General features: G+C 44.6%; 1 protein-coding gene across 1 annotated transcript; it reads left to right on the forward strand.

Annotated features, from left to right (window-relative positions):
- Window positions 1-1,392: 1,392 nt before the first annotated feature.
- On the forward strand, window positions 1,393-16,971 carry ARPC1A (actin related protein 2/3 complex subunit 1A). The gene is made up of 10 exons (XM_061993800.1): window positions 1,393-1,536; window positions 4,766-4,847; window positions 5,413-5,517; window positions 7,700-7,922; window positions 9,619-9,726; window positions 13,120-13,332; window positions 14,435-14,510; window positions 14,710-14,903; window positions 15,598-15,688; window positions 16,594-16,971. The coding sequence occupies exons 2-10, from the start codon at window positions 4,784-4,786 to the stop codon at window positions 16,630-16,632; spliced, it is 1,113 nt and encodes a 370-aa protein (XP_061849784.1). The 5' UTR covers window positions 1,393-1,536; window positions 4,766-4,783; the 3' UTR covers window positions 16,633-16,971.
- The last annotated feature ends 2,367 nt before the right edge of the window (window positions 16,972-19,338 follow it).

The raw sequence follows: 19,338 nt of genomic DNA on the forward strand, positions 1-19,338 counted from the left end.
TCTTGTAATTCTGTAGTTGATTACACTAAAGCATAAAGCAGTGTGCCCCTTCCTGAATGACATTCTATTTTTTCCACAGTGCTCTTCTTTTGCATCCCAGTTCTACAACTGTGTTTATTTCTGCTTAAAACTTGATCTCATTTTCAAATGCAATATTTACACTATTTCATCATGGATGAGCAATAGGCACGGGGTAACTCCCTGTACAAGCACTGGTATCAAGTACATTTTTCCTCAAGAAGTTTTGCAACTCCCTTAGAGTGGTATCATGTAGACTAGTTTATTATTAGACTATTCTGCAAGCCAGCATCAGAACCTCTACTAAAAAAAAACCAAGAAACAAACCAAGATATTTGACATATACTGCTCTTCCCTTATCTGCAAGCCTTGTTACGCTGCCAGAAAAGGAAATTAGATTGGCTCAATTCATTCACAACAAAGCCATACTGGCTGGCATTTGCTTTCTTGTTTCCTTCTACATACTTATAAATTGTTTCTTTTCTTTCAGTCTCAAAATTAAGCTCACTGCTCTATTGCACCTCAGTATATCTGAGAGTCACGAAGCTCTCCCCATTCCCTCAGATGAGCAGTTTTGTTGTTGTACTTGAGCTCGCAAAACCTTACAAGCAATGGATTTTAAGTTTCACAGGAGCCAAATCACACCACCTCAAACGGCAAACAGCCCCTCAAAGGGATTAAGAGTGCAAATGCACTTCTTGCTATATTCCAGACAGAAAGGAGGGAAGGTCCTACAGCATCCAAGTTGGGAAAGGATTGCTATACCCTGAGGTGGAGAGTGTCTCCCTTCTGTCCTTCAGCCTCCGAAAGGAAGGAATGTCACAAAGACTCCTAGTGCGGTAGCTCTCCAACTCTAAGTCAACCTACGCTGAAAAAGCCCAAGTAACCTCCCTTCAACTCCTCACAGCTTCCTCCCTGAGCCAACCTCTTTCTCGGGGAACCTCTCGGGGAGCCCCTCCAGCACCGCTTTACCAGCTCAAACCCAGAGAGCCCACAAACACCTCAGTCCTGCCCCTCCCGACACCGGCAGCCGCAGCCGCCTTCCCTGACCCGAGCCTGTGAAACACCAAGAATGACAAGAGCTCCCGTCCCCGAGGAACTTTAGCGCCGTCCCCTGCCCACCCCCGACACGCTCGTCCTCTCCCCGCCCTCCGTGAGGGAGCACGAGCCCTTCGCCGCGCGTGCGCAGCCCCTAGCGCGCGCCCGCCCCCCGCCGCCGCCTTTGTGTGAGGCGCGGGCGGGGCCCCGCCCCCGCCCCCACCGCCCGCCACCCGCCGCGCAGGCGCAGAGCGGCTCCCGGCGCGCCCCGGCCTCCCCCCGCCCCTGCCTGCAGCGAGGCGCCGGCGCATGCGCGGTCGGCCAGCGGCGCGCAGGCGCAGAGCGCGTTTCCTGGCTCCCTTGTCAGTGCCGGGCCCCCCCTCGGCCTCCGCTGCCGGCCGCTCCCTCTCCCGCTGCCCGGAGCGGAGTCGCGTTGACTGACCAGAGTCCGCGAGTCCCGCTCCGCTTCCGTCGCCTCAGGTGAGTCCGCACGCCGGGGACGGCTGTCTGTGGCGCCGCCGGGCCGGCCTGCCCGCGCCCCGAGAGGAATGGGGGGCGGGGAAGGGGGAGCCTTTAGGCCCGCCGGTGCTGAGGGGATGGCGGCGGGGAAGTCACCTTGGCCACGGCCTGCCCGGACGTGGGGGGCCGTGCCCGGCCCTGCCGCTGCGCGGGTGGGGCTGGAGCACCCTTCTGAGGGTGAGGCGATGGGGGCCCCCTCAGCCCTTTCACAGTGGAGGCATAGGATGGGATGGGGGTGATGGATGGGGCGGGGAAGGGCGGGAGCAGCCCCCGCCGTGCCCTCCGCAGCAGCGCCGTGCACCTGTGTTATCAGTGCGGGGCAGGGCCGCAGCCCGCAGTCACCCCAACCCCGTCCACTTTATAATGCTAATAGTGTCCTGTGTCAGTAGGTTTGCCTGTGAGGAGCCATCCTCTTGGGAAAGCTGCGCAGAGTACTCGTAAGGGAATGACAGCAGTAGGAGGCAGTCCTTAACTATAGGCACTTCTCTTCCAGATGTTTGAAAGTGATATAGGGGCTCTGGAAATAGAACTAAGAACATCTCTTTCTCTCTCACACACACATGCAGTCTTCACTCTGAGTCTGTGTGTTGCTGCTCATTGCTTGTCCAAGGATGGCCTCACACTATGTATTTCTCACCCCACTGAGAGATGAGAACAGCTGAGTCCCCTGCTTCTCAACCTTGATCTTTTCAGTCTATGTACTGAAATACTCCTGCTTTACAAAGGTGCAAGATTTCCTTTTATTTTCCCTTTTAAAAATATTATTGAAACTCAAGGACAGTTTACATTTGAAAAAAACTATCAGGGATAGCTGCATTAAGTACTCAGCTAACAAAGTTATAACAGCATCTTGCCTCTGAGATTCTGAGGATGACTGATAGGAAGACATTGAGAAGTTTACTACATATGAATGGTATTAAGACTCAGAGAGCCAGCTGCATTTCCTTTAGTGAAATGTGAGTTTGATTTTGTTTGTTTATTGGTAAGGAATAAATATATGGAAGACTTCATTAAGATTTATCTTCCCAACGAAAACAGCAGAGTATCTATCAGATGACAGAAAGAGTACTGCTTTATGAGATTATCATCCCTTTTGTATGAGTTTACTACCAAACCGAAATGGGAAACAGTCTCTTGCTACAAGTTACAGTGCTCAAGAAACTCAGATCAATGGGAAGGAATGCATCATATTGCTTGTCTAGGCTGCCTCTGGGAACAGCATGTAGGTTAGTCAGATTCTCTGAACTAGGAGTCAGGATGGGACCATATCGTTTAGATGTGCCAATCTGCGGAGAAAATACCAGGATTGTGTTAGAAAGTGTTTCAAAATAGCAGCGTTCCTTGGGGAGGGGAAATTGGATATTTTTACATTTTATATCGGAAAGAGTAGAAAAGACTGAGCATTCCTTGTTGGCAGAACAGCTCTTCAACTTTTCCTGTATATGGAAATGTGCTGCTACTGAATGTTGGCATGTACTAAAGCAAGATCGTGGAAAAAGCAATTTGCAGTTGTCTCTTGCTTTCATTAACACGTGGAATCTCCAATCATAGCTGTCCAAGGTTAAAGGTGACCCAGATTATGTCAACATTTTCACATTAATAAAGAGTAATTATTTTGTGTAGGATTGCACATACTTGGTAGCTTCATTTGGTTGATAATATATGAAGAACTAGCATGAAAGTCAGGTTGGCTAAAATTATGAACTGGATTTAAACCTCACATAGTTAAAAGTTATATCTGAGCTACATTTGAAGTGTGTCTGTAAGTTATGTGTTTTCAAGTAGTAATGCTTGATTTTAAAAAACTAAACCCAAGTAAAGGAGAGGTGTCTTTACAGCTATTTACATTGGTGATGTACTGTATCACCTCTGCTCCAGGATTCAGCACTTTCAGCACAGTTGTTCAACTCATAGTGTGGTTATAGGTGCTGTGTAAGAATGTATTCATCTTTCATTCACTCCTGAGTTTCTGTTGGGCAGCCATTCATTTCCTGTTTGCTTCCAAATTCCTACCTTGTCCTGAAGTCTCCACCCTCTGCTAACATGGCCATACTTGGGTATGTTGTAATTTCAGGCTGTAATGGGTGTGGATGTCTTGGAATGACAGCACAGAGATATTTCTTTTTAGATGGATATGCAGGGGGTAAAAAGACTTTGATGCATCAGACAAGGATAAATTACTGTGAAAATGATAGGAATATATGGGAGGAATTGAGAAAACCAAATTGTATGAACTGAACTAGGCACACTTTCATTGTTACAGGTGACCTTGAGTTTTTACAATGTTCTCTTCCAGCCATTTATGCTGCCTTTGCTTAACACAGCACAGAGAATGTGACATACTGTTTTAAACAACTTCATATTTGCAGGTTGTTGTGCCTCCAGTTGCAGACGTTCAGTGCTGTCTCTTGGAGCAGTCACAAGTGAAAGAAAAGGCTAGGTATCTAGCTTATTAAAAAAACAAATGAGAATACTTCCAAACTAGAATGATTCTCTTTGTTCTTTTGGTGTTTGAATCTCATGGGGGCAAAAACCTAACTATAAAACAATTAAGTGCCAGAATTAATTTTAAGAATGGTAATTAGTTACTAATCTTAATAATTTTTCCTTAGGATACATATGAATGGCTTTATCAAATAATGCACCAGCAGATTACAGTTACATATCAATGTCCTGGACACACCAATTTAACCTCCTGGAGAAGAAAAGGATTTTATTGTAATGCTGCCCATGAGCCTCGAGGCACGTCAGAGTTTACAATTAGCTCTAGTAGACAGGATGATGAAAATTCACTGGCCTGCTGAAGGTATCAGGGCATGAGGGTGACAGAGCACTGCAACAGGCTTCCCAGGGAGGGTGTGGTGTCTCCTTCCTTGGAGGTCTTCAAGACCCACCTGGACACTTTCCTATGTGACCTGATCTAGGTGGCCCTGCTTCTGCAGAGGGGTTGGACTGGATGATCTCTAAAGGTCCCATCCAGCCTTACTGTTCTATGATTCTGTGTAGCAAAGGCAGCTCTTCAACTGACTTAACACATCCACCCAGCAAATTGTGATCTTCTGTAAGCAAAACTGGACTGAAAGAACCTTGTGAAGTGTCAAAGGCTGATTTTGGTTTAATAATTACCCAATTTTGAAGTGTTTTGTTTTCAATTTTACACCTTTCAGCTTGTTCATTTTTTACCACCTAGGAATCTCTTTAACTCGGAATGTCTCTACATCAGTTTTTACTAGAGCCAATCACCTGCCACGCATGGAACAGAGACCGCACCCGTAAGTAATCTGTTACTTCTCTTTCTGCACTTTATTTCAGTTGCTGTTTTCTCTTTGCTGTCAGTTTGTTATCTTGTAATGTTCTGGATCGTGTTTAAGAGAGATAAGTTCAAATACATAGCACTACATGTTACGTGTTCCGATTCTAAATCTGGACTTTTCTAACCCTGTTACTGGAACTCGGGCATGTGAACAAGTCTAGTCCTACTAGTGTCCCAGGCAGCTTTGCCTCTTGCTCTGTACCTTGGGAGAGTGACTTGGCCCTTACCCTCCTCGACCCTCTGTTTCCATACTCTAAACCAGCCCTTTCTTTTAATAGCCCATTTTTCTCCTTTCGTGAGGACTGTTACGTCCCAGACGTGTTCTTTCTGTGCAGTATGCTCATGGCTGTGCTGTGACCATAATTATTTGAGATTATCCAGGGATGTTGGCTCTTTGTTTGCAAAACCCACATAATGCTTTGAACGTGGAGAAAACAAGTGATAGACTGGAAAGACATTCCAAGTAAAGCGTTTGCTCTTAAAAAGCCTTCTATACTATTGAATTGTTTTGTTTCTCCTTCAAGAGATTGCCATTAGCCCTAACAATCATGAAGTCCACATCTACAAGAAGAGCGGGAACCAGTGGGTAAAGGCTCATGAGCTAAAGGAACACAATGGACACATCACAGGTAGGAGAAGGTTGTTCAGTGCCAGACGTGAAGTTTGCCACCCTCTGTTTTCCCCAGATGAGAATCAGCACAGGAATTCTGCAAGTGTTAATAGATCTTTTTAGAGGTTGGCATTCCCACTTGGGGAGAGCTTTGCAGTGTTTTTCTGGACTGTGTATTAGGAAGAAGAGCCCTATTTAATTCCCAGGCATTTTGAGGGAGTAACTGAGTCTTTCTTATCTATTGCTTGTTTTTCATGTATAGTGACATAATGAGAATAAATGTTCAGTCTACTGAAGTAATCTGGTTGTGTTATGAACTCTCCTGGTGATGCCTGCTGCTCCCTTTCAAATGTTAGTATTAAAACCTCACCAAATATACAACTGTTGGATTGGTTCATGGCTGCTGACAGCAATAAATACCCCTTTTTTTAGGGACGGTGTCAGTCCTGAGTTTAAGACCGTTCATGAGTGAGCACATTTTACTTCAGGCCAAGAGTATCTGTAGATCCACAATGAAAATGTAAGAAGAGCTGCCACAATGAGTCACAAGGGTTATTTTTAAAACGAGATTGTCCTGTGGTAGTCTTTTAGATTACTGTTGTTTTTAATGGAGATACTTTTATAAGGGCTTTACACTGTAAGGAAATGAAAGCAATTAATACAAGCGCTTGCTCAAAACAGCAGTAGCCTTCAGTCTGTTCTCAGCCCACTAATGGGCAGAAATATCTGCCCAACAGCATTTGGCAAGAACTTTATTCCATTTATCTGAATCTTGCTGTCAAAGAACATAACTGTATACCTTCCTACGTGAAGAGTCATTTAGACTGAATTTAGGAAGGATGCACTCTTCCCCAAAGGTGTTTCTCTGCATTTTACTTGAATCTGTTAGTGTTAGAAGCCAAATATTGATCACTTGGGAAAAGAGCCCTCCCTGCTTACCTTTGAAATGCTAAATGCTGTGGTAGTTGTAAGGAGTAAGCTGTGGTTAGAGGAGTGATTCAACTGCTGCCACCCCAGCCTCTGGTCACATGGGGCAAGATCCTTTGTGTTCCTTCTGTGTGTCGATTCAGAGATTTGTGGTGAGCTGCTTCTGGTCACTTGGAGAAAGGCATCATTCACTCTTTTTGCTGGCTTAGTTTTCTGCTGAGCTGAAAACCAGATCTTGCTGTGGGTCAGAAGAACATGGGTACTGGTGCAAGGGAGGTGATGGGCCAGAGAAGAATAACAGGATGGTCCCCCTTCCAAAGGCAGTGCTAGATTGACTCCTGTAACTATGGCTTCAGACTACCAACCTCTTCAAAACGGAACCTAAGCATAACCCTATTTTGAAGTAGACAATATTAAATTAGTAGTTCTTACTCCATTTTTTATCCTTTCTTTCAGTTTGTGTGCTTAAGGAATGTAGTAGCACTGAATGCAGTTATGGAAAGCCATTAAAAAATAATTTTGTGGTGGGAGAGCTCAGGATTGCAATCTGCATCTCAAAGAAGGGTGCTGAAGAAAAGGTGAAAAAAAAATACTGTTACTGTAAGACTTTCCAGCTGAGAACATCCCTCATTACATAGGAGGGGAAAGAAGCAAATGGCAGGCTTATTAAAGGCTTAGTTTTACTCTTTGAATTTGTTGTTTTTGCTTGGTAAACATTCCTTTCTTGTGGCACAGCTTAAGTAGGCGTAGAAGAAATGTGAGGATTGTATCAGTACATAAAGATTGATAACTTCTAACCAAAAACCCACCCCTACTAACTAAACTTTTGGATCATGACCATGGTCTGGCAGCAAGCAGAGCTGTGCCAGGGATTTGTGCAGAGTTTTGGAATTGCTGGGTTTCAGCTGTTGGAACGAGTCTCTTTCAGGAGTCAGAGTGGGTTGAAGCCTGAGAGTGGACAGGCCTTAGCCAGTCTGCAGACTTAACCAGTCTCCACCTCTTGGCCAGCTGTCAGAGCCAGTTCCTCAGCGAGCAGATTCCTTGTGGAATCTGCACGTTTGGGATCTGTGGTTATGATGAAAGCTAGAGGGACAAACTGATATTCCCAGCAGTTTAACATGGTGCCTGGAGAATAAGTGAACAAGGAGAACGTGAGCGTAACAGTCATAACTGGCTCTGTGGTAGAAGCCTGTGAGACTGCCTCTGTTTTGGCTTGCTGTAAAGCAAACAGTATATAAGGGGAAAAGTTTATTCATGTGAACTCTAAATTGCAGGTATTGACTGGGCTCCCAAAAGCGATCGCATTGTAACTTGCGGTGCGGACCGTAACGCCTATGTCTGGAGTCAGAAGGATGGCGTGTGGAAACCAACCCTTGTGATCCTGAGAATTAACCGTGCAGCCACCTTTGTGAAATGGTCTCCCTTGGAGAATAAATTTGCTGTAGGAAGTGGAGCTCGACTTATATCTGTGTGCTACTTTGAATCTGAAAATGACTGGTGAGCTGTGTTTGAGTTTGATTTCCATTTGTACCTTTCAGGTCTGCACAGGCAAGCTGAAGCCTGGAGCTTGCTGGTAGCTAGGTTACTATTTCCCTACTTACTAAAGTCTTCAGGAAATGTAGAGGGGTAGGCTTCATCAGTTCCTTCATGGACTGTTCACATCATAGGGAGAAGGCTCCCTCTTATTACTTCTTCACTCTTACTTCTTCACTCTGCTGTATCACTAAGGTCCTTGGACTTAGCTTTTTTCCAGGCTTCATGTATTGGTGTAGATGTGTTCCACCTGACTGCCATAAACATATGTTGCTTTTCTAAAAGTACAGGAATTTCTACCACTGTGTGGCTGAAAGAAAACAGAAAATGTTTCCTCCCCCTACCTCCTTCCAGAGTGAATGAAGAAATGTTAGCTTGATTCTTTCTGCCAGAGTATATAGAGTATTTTGGACCATTTCTTGTCATTATTTCAAGTCTGTCATTTATCTCCAGGGTCTGTTAGGTGTTTGAGCTCATCATCTACCTGTTCTGTAGTCTGTCATATATTTTTATCACAACTTACAGGCTTCAGAGAGGACTATGCCAAATATTTCCACCATTAACATTTTTTTGTCTTTGGCATCTAATCTCAGTGCTCTTCATCTTTAATGGATCTACATTTGTACATGTTGGAGCTCCATTTACCATATCATCTGTAGGTGAAATCAATATGTTGAGTATCTTTTACTTTAGGTTGCATAAACATGCATAAAAACACAGGTGTCTGTGCCTGCTGTGCTATGTGCAGTCTTCCTTGTGGAGATGGTAAATAGCAAGACCATCTGTAAAATACATTTTAAAGATTGTTTTGGACTTTTCTGCTTCCCAACATATTCAGTTATTAACGTTCTCTCTGCCTCACTTGTCTGCAGAGGAATCAAAACCCCATATGTTGAAGACAAATAATTTAATGCAGTCCTTAAAATTGCTTGTTCCTGATGGGAGTAAATTGAAAGAAAAAGCACCATCATCCCAAAGGCCATCAAGTGAATAACAAATTTCGTTGCTATTTGGTAAACAATTCAAACAAACTAAATCTGCTGAGAGCTTTTTGGGCTGATATTGATGTGTTCAACATCAGAACCACTCATCACTGTCCTTCAAATAACTGAGATGGAGACACTGGTCATATCATTGCAGTTCACCTGTTTCCTTGTTGTAACTTGTTATTGTATTATTAAACAGAAGGAAAGTCGATAGGCAAGAATGATGACAGTAAAACTCGCTGGCAGGAGCTGGAGAGGACTTGTACTTGGTGATCTAAGGAAATGGTGCTTTTTAGCTCAGTATCACAGTCAGAGTTGAACTCTTATTTCTAGGATGTAAGGGACCGAGAAATTACTGTGCAAAATTCACATTGAGGAGTTGTGCCCGATGCATTGTAAAAAGTATTTAGAAGGAGAATGGGGCTCAGGTGGAGAGATACATATTTAACATGAGTTTGTTCATAGTAGTTAAAATTTTCATGAAGATAACCAGCTCAAGTTCCCAGACTGTGCATGGGGAATATGAAAGGTTTGGGCATAATGTGTGTTTTGCAAAACTGATGTGTCTGGTCACTGGCAAGGGCTGATCTTTTTGAGGAGCACTTTGTGGGTTTGTGGGAGTCTGGTAAAATATTTTCACGCAAATTTTATATCTCTGTTTTTTTCAAACTTAGGTGGGTGAGCAAACACATTAAAAAGCCCATTCGTTCCACTGTCCTCAGCTTGGACTGGCACCCCAACAATGTTTTGCTGGCTGCTGGATCCTGTGACTTCAAGTGCAGGTGAGAGAAAATAAAGCGTCTGTAAATCAATGTGGATTAGTGGTTCAAGTTAGGAGCATGAGCATGTTGATCATGCATTTGCTGTTAGAACAGAAGACAGCTCATTGCATGCTGTCCTTGTTACCAAAATAAAATATCCAGCTTGAGAAGCTTTGGTGCTACTGCCTGCAGACTTTGGACTACTAAAGTGTATCTCTCGAGAGACACGTTTGAATTTAATGAAGTGGATTTAATGAGCTGGAGGGTTTCTTTACTAGCAGTACACAGAAGTAGTGCTACTATGCATGCACTGAGTGCTGAAATCTAGTTGTTAGGCTGAAATTAGACTAGCAGGTGCTATCTGGTAGAACACTAACACTGCTAGTTAAGAGTTTGAAAAGCAATATCCTAATGGCATGGTTCCAGAATTCAGAGTAACATGGCACTTGCAAAGGCTGTATCTCAGCTTTTTCTTCCCCAAGTAGCTGGTTCTCCCCCATTTGCCTGCTTTAGCCTTAATGTTCTGGCAGCTCTGTGGTGGGCTGGGGCAAAAAGAATTCATTCACCTGAAACTCAGTGTAACAAAACACGTTTTTGAAGAGTGTAAAAAAAAACCCAACCGAACAACAACCCAAAGCTGCTAAAAGCAGATTGGCATGTGAGATGGATGGGGAGCCTTTCAAACTGCCTGTGAAATTACATCATGAAGGATAGGTCCTGCCAGTTGCTCTGTGCTGAGTGATTGGGGTAACTGCAATGGAGGCTGCATGGGGAGCTGTCTGCGGAGTGGGTGACTTTAATTCATATTTTACTTAATCATTTGTGCCTTGAATAATAATAAAAGCTCCTTTTCTTAAATTCTTTATATAATAGAGCAATTTTTAAGCTTCCAAGTGTGTACTAAAAGTGACTAAGAGGGAGTAGGAGGGGGAGGTGGGACTGACTATTACTTTCCCTATTTCAGAATGAAAGCCGTGCATCTAAAATCTGTCCTTTGATACCTTTTTGTGTAAGGAGAGATATTAAATGAAAGCTGAGAAGAAGAAAGTTGGCTCCCTTTCCTGCCTTATCTCCAGGTTTAATTAGATAAACTATACATAATCACTTGCTTTCACACACAAAAAAGTGATGTGAAATGTACTCATTCATCTTCAGAAGCAGCCGCTTTTCAGCTGTGTTCATAAAGCTTGTTGGGACTTTGGCATTAGGTTCAGCTGAGATAGATACAGCTATATAGATATAGATAGATATAGATATGTCTGTTGCTTCGGACTTAAGCTCTTTTGTCCCCAGGATTTGTTTGGTGCTTTTTATGTAAATTGCATCCCTTATTATCTCCTCTTTCCTGTTTCTAGCTTCTGTGCTAGCTGGACCAAACCACAACAGTTGAGAAGTGAAATTCACATCATTTTCTGTTCAGTCTTATTTTGTTATTTTACAGATTTTCTTAGGAAAGTCAGGGTGTAGTGCAGCAGTCTTTTGTTTCCCATCTGAAAACTCATTCTGTCCTATATCTTATTTCTCTGAAAATGGAGTTATATTTTTGAAAAAAAACCAACCAGCAAATGAGATGTTAGTTTAAAACATTTGGGGAAACTTTCTGCTCCTCCTTAACATTGTACTTCAGGATGAATCATGTAACAATTTTGTTGCGTTTACCATAGAAACCTTCATATAGAAATAGTAAAGAATTAGTGAGTTCTGTGATTGATACTGAGTTTATATTTCTTCCTTAGGACCATGAGAGAATGGGCTCTCTGGTAAAGGATGAGTACAGTTCTCCAGAATTTCCATTCTAGGTGGTTCAGTTACATGTTAAAGATAATACAAATATCTAGGCCTGAAGTATATGTCTGTTCTGATAGGTGGTTCTGAAGAAAATTATGAAATGGATCCGCCAGAGCCACTGCCACATAAGTAGGAGACATTTTGGCATGAGGATAGAGGGCAGAAGAGGCTCCAAGTCAATAGGTACTCACCCTGGTGGCTGGCCTAGATGAGCTCCTCTTACGTTTGCCTTTAGAAATATCTGTCTATATATATAGCTAACAGCATCACAGAGGTGCAGGTTTTATGTTCTGGCTGGAACAATGTTGCTGGGGGAATGAAAGTCATTTCCCAGTGTTCTTTGAAGGCTGTGGCCTTGAAGCTGAGATGGTTTTTGGTTTTAAAAGAGCGGGAGACTTTAGTAAGGGAAAAGACTTTTTTCTTCACTAACAATTATCTTCAAGGTCTGTCACTACTCAGGAATGATTTTTCTGCCTTGTGTCAGGCTGTTGCTTTAAACATCTTGTCCTATTTCCATACATTAAGAGGAGTCTCCTTTTAGATGTCTCTAAAAAATTAAGTTTGGTGAGGGATTATCATTAGATTATATTTAAACTGATAGAGCCAAATATAAATTCATACTTAATTCTCTGCAAATCTGTACCTAATATAGCTGCAGTTAAACCCTTCTTGTTCCCAATGATCAGCTTTGTTCAAATAAGCTGAATATAGGTAGCTTTTGAAGTGCATACCCCTCACATGTGTAAAAGATTTACAGAGAGGCAGGAGCAGCATTTTCTTAGACTCACTATGAAGTAATTCCTTTTTGTGTGTGACTGCAAGCATGAACATTTGATTATCAGTTCTTCATTTATGCTGAGATGTTTCTCTGGTAGTAGTATGGTGTAGCTCACTTGCTCCTCCTGTTCAATGGACTCTAATCCTATGTTTGTGACGTCCCAATAACTCCCATGGTAACAGTCCAGAACACCATATTGTGGCATGTCTGAATCATGCAGAAGGAATTTCATGGAAGGGGGAGGCTTTCTATTTAAACATATCTCGAAAATCATAGCACTGGGGAAAAAAAAGACCTGTAAAAACACTGTGGTATTTCAGGTTTTCAAGGCATACTTTCAGTAATGAGCCAGAATAATGTGGCTCAGAGCCCTTGTGCTGACGCTTGAGCATCGAGTTTTTTGTCTTTGAAAGCCAGCTAAAAAGTGAACGTTCTAAAACAGTGGGTAATTTTGTAGGTGTTTGTATCAGCTTCTAATGATACAGTGCAGTTCCTGGGTTTTTCTCTAACTGAAGAATTGACTCTGGGAGTTGTTAGCAGCTCAAAAGGATGAAAGGGGAATCTTAGCACAGTGGGAAATGCACTGATAATGTGGGGTTTTGTGCCACCTTCTGGTGAAAGAGAGAATGATACAGGACAGGACATTAATGAGGAGCCTGCATGCTGTCCATCCGTTGTACTACTGCTTCCTCTCTCTGTCCTGAAGCCTCCCAGCTGTTAGTGGCTCGTTGTTTAAAGATACCCCATTATTTTGTGTTGGTAGAATTTTTTCCAGTGAGAAGTGTGTGTGCAGCTCCCAGGAGGGCTTTTTTTCTGTCTTTGTTCATGCTGAATTCTTTTCTTTGCAGGGTGTTTTCTGCTTACATTAAGGAAGTGGATGAAAAACCAGCCAGTACACCGTGGGGCTCCAAAATGCCTTTTGGGCAGCTGATGTCAGAATTTGGGGGCGCTGGAAGCGGCGGATGGGTTCACAGTGTCAGCTTTTCTGCCAGCGGTAACCGCCTGGCCTGGGTCAGTCACGACAGCACCGTCTCTGTTGCTGATGCCTCAAAAAATATGATGTAAGTGTGCCCTTTCTCCTAGTTGTCAACTGTGTGACACTGGAGGGAAGCGGTGTATGGAATGATGTCTTGCCGAAGCAAGAAGGAGGCTCTGACTGCTGTTTCCGATTTAGACAGTTTTACTGTAGGTTCAGGAGTCTCTTTGAGTCCTGTCTCTAAATAAGGTAGATTCTTCAGATTTTAGGTTATACAATTCCAATTCCTGATGAGATAACTTCTAAGAGTGTGAAGTCATTTACTTTGGGGAAAAACCAAAGCATTTAGAAAGAAGATTCTGTTCTAGTGATTAGGGAAACAACATTTCCCAGTGTAAATAGACCCAAGAGACCTGCAGAAATGTGCTCACTCCAGAACTAAGACCCTGTCCCCAAACAGAGTCTGGAAAATGAGTTGTTCATTTCATTGTTAACTTCAACCACTGTCCTTAAGACACTGCTCCTGCAGTGCTTCACACCTTCCAGCTCAACAAGGTATTTTATTAACAGTTCCTCTTTCTGTTCTTCATCTTGATCTGAATAACTTTTGAGTCCCCGTGGCTTTCTAACCATGAGGGAAGAGGTTCCCCATAGGTTTGATAGCCAAGGCCTCTGGTGGGTCATCCCAGCAGTGCTGTGCTTCATCTTGAATGATGGTTCTGATGGCTGCAACCTGCCTGGGGATACCATTGAGTAGAAAGTGTTGTAGAATTTCTTGCTCATTTGTTATGAAATCACAAAGGTGGATGGAATGTAACATAAAAGCTTTTTCCCCCAAAAAGATGACATCAAGCACTAAAACTTTGTGGTTTTTTAATATGCAAATTAATTTAATAGCTTAATCATTCTGTACCTTTTTTGGGGGGGTTTCTTTTGAAACTCTTGCCACTGTTAACACACAGCGCTAGATAACTTCAGCCTTTTACCTGGAACACCCCATGTTTGTTAAAGATTGTTTTATAGGTTAAAACTTCTTATTACAAATTACAACCTTCTGGTGTCACCTCAGGACAACTGAGCTACACTGACTTCTAATAATCCTTATGTGGGAACAATCTCTTTTTCTTTGTTGGAGCCAAGGGTGAGAGGTTTCAATGGAGTCCTCTAACAAATGTTCTTGTGTTCAGGGTTTCGCAGCTGAAAACAGAGTTCCTCCCACTCCTGAGCGTGTCATTTGTCTCTGAGAACAGTGTGGTGGCAGCTGTAAGTGTCTATTATTTTCTCCTTGTAGAGTGTTGTAGTGTTTTGGAGAGGGACAAACACCATAAGTGATGAAGTTAGTAATAAGCAAGTTCTTCTGTTGCATCTGTCTTTGCATTTCCGCAATGAAACAGCAGCAAATGGAACTGGTGGTCATGTCGGTTCTGTTTCTTGACGTTGCTCTCGCGGTGTGTGGTTGCAGGGCCACGACTGCTGCCCCATGCTCTTTAACTGTGATGACCGTGGGCTGCTGACCTTCGTATCCAAACTAGACATTCCAAAACAGAGCATCCAGCGCAACATTTCCGCCATGGAACGCTTCCGGAACATGGATAAAAGAGCCACCACGGAAGATCGCAACACCACCCTGGAAACTCTGCACCAAAACAGTATAACGTGAGTGCCCTGGCCACCGCTACCAGGGGAGGAGCACTCTCCTTACCACTGTGGCTTCCCAGGATATACCACAGACTACAAGAGCTGAGATTTGCCATACCACATGGGTGTAGCTGATACCCTGTTTTCATTCTAGGCTTTCCCCACCAACTCTCTATTTCCAGGACTTAGATGGAAGCTGGTAAAGCTAATCATTAACATGGCCTGCACGCTACTGCTTGTTTGCTCCCGTTAAACTGTGTTCACATTACAGAACGCATTAATCTCATCAGATACATAGATAGCTCACAAGAGGTTGGTAGCACTGTGTCAAATGTCGTCAGCAAAATTTGCCTGAAACAGGTTCAGATGTTATTTCTTTGTGTACTTATCGAAAGGACTGATTTGGGTTAGTCAGGTGAAATATCCCTGCATTTAAGAAAGAACACGAGCCCAGAGGATGCAAACAGCTCTGAAGCAGTTTGTCTTTATTCAGGGAAAGTGTTTAGGTGACGGCCCCTGAATGATAAAAGAGCTTTCAACATCCTTCTTCTGTGCTTATTTTTCTGAAGCATTGTACCAAGAGTCTAGCATAAGCTTTGCTGTGCTCATGTCTCCCTTTGAGAGAGTAGGAGTTGAATTGAGCCCAGATTGCCCAGCTTTCTGGCTGTCTGGGCTGGGTGTCTGTGTTACAGCTCTCGCTCTCTGCTTTCAGCCAAGTGTCTATTTATGAGATAGACAAACGAGATTGTCGCAAGTTCTGCACCACTGGCATCGATGGAGCAATGACCATCTGGGATTTCAAGGTAAGCTCTGCGTACTGTGCTTATGTGAAGTGGGTGTGATGGACGGGGATTTTTGGGGTGGGGTTTTTTTGGTCCTTGACCTCAGCTTCTGGAGCCCAGCCCTAATGCAGGTTTGATTAGCAGTAGGAAATCCAGACTGGAATATTCAAGACCATTTGTGAACTCCACAAGAAAGGCAGATCCAGGATTCAGCAGAAATACAGATACACTTTGTTTAGCAGATGATGCTAATCCAGGCTTAATTATTTTAACTGAATCACTTAGTGTCCCTTTAGGAATGAATCCCATTGATTCTCCCCTTCTCTGACCTCTAACTCAGCCACAACTAGGCTGGAGGGGTCGTTGGTGCAATACAGCTCTCTGCCTTGTCTTCCTGACATCCCTTTGGATTCTGCTCGATGTCTTTTTGCAGAGCATGGTCCTGACATCTCATTGTTAAGTTAAAGTAGTAATAAGTTACAGAAGTTACCTCAAACAGTGAGAAAAAGCAGTCAGCACTGCACTGAGACATCTAAAGAGATTTAATCATGTGAGTGTGGACTTGGCTGAGGGCTGGCCGAGAGTCTCTGCTGGCCTCACCAAGCTGCTGAAAGCTGTGCCCTGCCTTACAGAAAGGAACTGTTTCTCTTCATTCTGTACTGCCAGAAAGCTCCAGTGGAGCCAAATAGGAAGCTGAGGTGATGGATAAGCTACTCTAGTGCAGTTTTGGGGGAAGGGGCTGAAATCGTCAATCTATTTATATGTGAGGCTGAAGTGTTTGTAATTATCTCTAGCTCTTGAATGATTCTAATCTCAAGTATTCAACGGGTTAACCTTTTCTTTAACCTTAACATCAGCATTTTCACTGAATTATTTAACACCAGCCACTGTAACAGGTCGTGATGAAGATTTTTCTCTCTTTCAAGACCTTAGAGTCCTCTATTCAAGGTCTACGAATCATGTAAAGATGGATTTCCGTGATCTAGCAGGACAAACTGCTTGCCAGAACGCAGCTCCCACATCTGCACAGACCCCAAAGGGGAGGAGGAAGGTGGAATATTTGGAAACGCTGAGAAAATACAGCTTGGCAGATTTTCTTTTGGATCAAAATTTGGTGAATTGTGTTGGTTTCAAAATCAGCTGTGATTGTTCTTTTTTTTTTTTGGTTGTTTTGTTTTTTCTGGTTGGTTGTTTCATTCCATTCTTTACCAAAGCTGCTCCTTCAGTAGTTTATTGCGAGAAGTTATGAATCACTAACTTAAAAGGGGAATTTTATGTAAATTGTCTGCTAGAAATAATAATAATAATAATAATAAAAAAAGAGAAAAACTTGATTCTTTACTCTGATGCCCATTAGCAGTGATTAAAAAGGGAATGAAGGGAATTTACTGTGAGTGAGAGTGGGAAAACCCTGCACTGAGACTTATGGCCTTAAACCAGTAAAAGTTAATCTTAACTGAAAGTTTCTGGAAGTTGGCAGGTGAAGACCTGGAGTTCTGGTGATCTGGACGTGCTGGGCTTTCAGGGGAGTTATTCCCTTGAGGTGTGATGATTTTGGAGGATGAATGATTTTGTCCTACTGCTCTCAATTCTCTCTGCCTTGCATTTCATCCACCAGTCACAGCAAATGCACCTGAATGCCCTTTTTTTATTATTACTGTCTGTTTATTGGGTTGTAGTTTTCCCAAAGGTGAATGACCAGAATTATCTATCGTAGCCTTTTAGGATTTGTCCAAAGCCTTCCCCAGGGCAGAGCCTCGGGGCTGGGGTAGGAGGCTGCACGTGGAAAACAGAGGCAAAAATCTGCTGAGCTGGATCTTGGGGGGACAAATGAAAAGCAAATCCCCCTGTAAGTGTGTGGAGCTCTGTGGGCCTGCGTGGCGCACAGAGCCGGGTGCTTGGCACCTACATCTCTGTGGTTATGTTGGCTGGAGGAGGAAGGAGGCCCCTAGCAGAGGTGTCAGTGTGGTCTGGCTTCTGGGCAGCCCCTCTGTCTCTGCTGGTAGCACCTCTGGGGTTGAGCTCCGTGCCTCTGTGGCTCATGGAGGGAGGTGTCTGCATGTGACTGGTTTTATTCACATGCTGCAGTTGCTCTGAACGGTGCTCCAGTGGGGGCTGGCTGCCTCACAAGGCTTAAGATTTTGTCATTTCTGCTGAAAATGCAGAAGTGTCTTAAAAAAAATCAACCCAGTGACTAAATTTACCACTTCCTCTGGAACCTGAGTTACTTCATACACTGCTCGTTTCTCAGCTCTGGGGGAGTGAGGAGGGAGGGTGACAGAGAAGCTCCCAAAGTGACAGCGGCTGCTGTACTGTGGGTGACCCGCGTCCATCAGAGCTGGATCATCTTCAGGCACAATGGTGGTTGCATGCAGAGGATTCACTGTTTCTCTGGTTCCTTCAGGGGTTTTTTGTGTCTCTCGCCTTCCTCCCCTGGCAGTCAAACAGGGCTTTGCAGTCTTCTAAACATAAACTGAACTCTTTATGAGGAAAGACTGTTTAGCAAGAAGGCTGAGAGGGAATCTTATCATCACTTATAAATACTTACAGGGTGAGTGTTCAGAAGATGGGGCCGGTCTTTTTCTGGAGTGCCCAGTGTCAGGGCAAGGGGTAACAGGCACAAGCTGGAACATAATAAGTGCCACTTGGACATGAGGAGAAACTTCTTTGCTGTTGAGGTGAGGGAGCCCTGGCACAGGCTGCCCACAGAGGGTGTGGACTCTCCTGCTCTGGAGGTTTCAAACCCTCCTGGATAAGTTCCTGTGTGACCTTACAGAGGGGAACTTGCCTTAACAGGGAGTTGGACTGGGTGAGCTCTAGAGGTCCCTTCCAACCCTCAGCAAGCTGGGATTCTGTGATCTAACCTTTTGTCTTGCAGTCCAGCCTCCCTTGGGGAGGAAAGGGGTGAGCGCATCCCTTCTTGCATGACTGCAGCTGGGGAGAGAGAAGCCGAAGCCCACCCCTTCGTTCCAGCAGGAGCTGAGCTCCTGGGAGTTTATCCTGCCCAGCTGGGAACGGGATAAATATCAGTTCCTCTGAAGCAGGGGGGGGAAAGAAATAGAGGGATGCATGTTGGGTAGGTGGGGGTAGAAGCACACAGCCGTGAGTGCAGCCAGCCTGGGCTTGGGTCCCACTGGGCTCAGTGGGATGCAGGAACCGGGAGCAGCTGCTGCTCGGGGCGGCTGGGTCCGTGTGCTGTGGGGTCCTGCTGAGCTGGGGATCTCTGGGTCCGTCACCATGAGGTGCCGCCAGGCTGCGGGGCTCCTGCTGGGGGCCGTGGGAGGCGATGCCGCCACACCTCACCCCGAGTGGGCTCTGAGCACAGCCATCAGCCAGCACCAGCAGGCAGGGCCTCCCCGCTGCCTCCGTCCCCCAGAAACGCCTCAGACATCGGGGTGTGAGCAGCCCTCCCGCTGCCAGACGGAGAGGACGAGGCTCCTTCCCTCTGCTCTGCCGGCTGCGTCCTGCCCCGGGGCACGTTGCCCACGTCCCGCTGAGCGGCAGCGGGGGCTGCCAGGAGCGTCCCGGGGCTGGTGGCCCATCCGCGTGCGGCGGTGGCGGAGAGGCCTGGCTCGCAGGCAGGCGGGCAGGCAGGGGCAGGGCGGCTGCCGAGCTGCTTTGCACTCCCCCAACGCCCACGTAAGGAAGTGGTTGCATTTCTCAAAGAGGAA

This window comes from Colius striatus, chromosome 3, assembly GCF_028858725.1.
Source record: "Colius striatus isolate bColStr4 chromosome 3, bColStr4.1.hap1, whole genome shotgun sequence".
Lineage (NCBI taxonomy): Eukaryota > Metazoa > Chordata > Aves > Coliiformes > Coliidae > Colius > Colius striatus.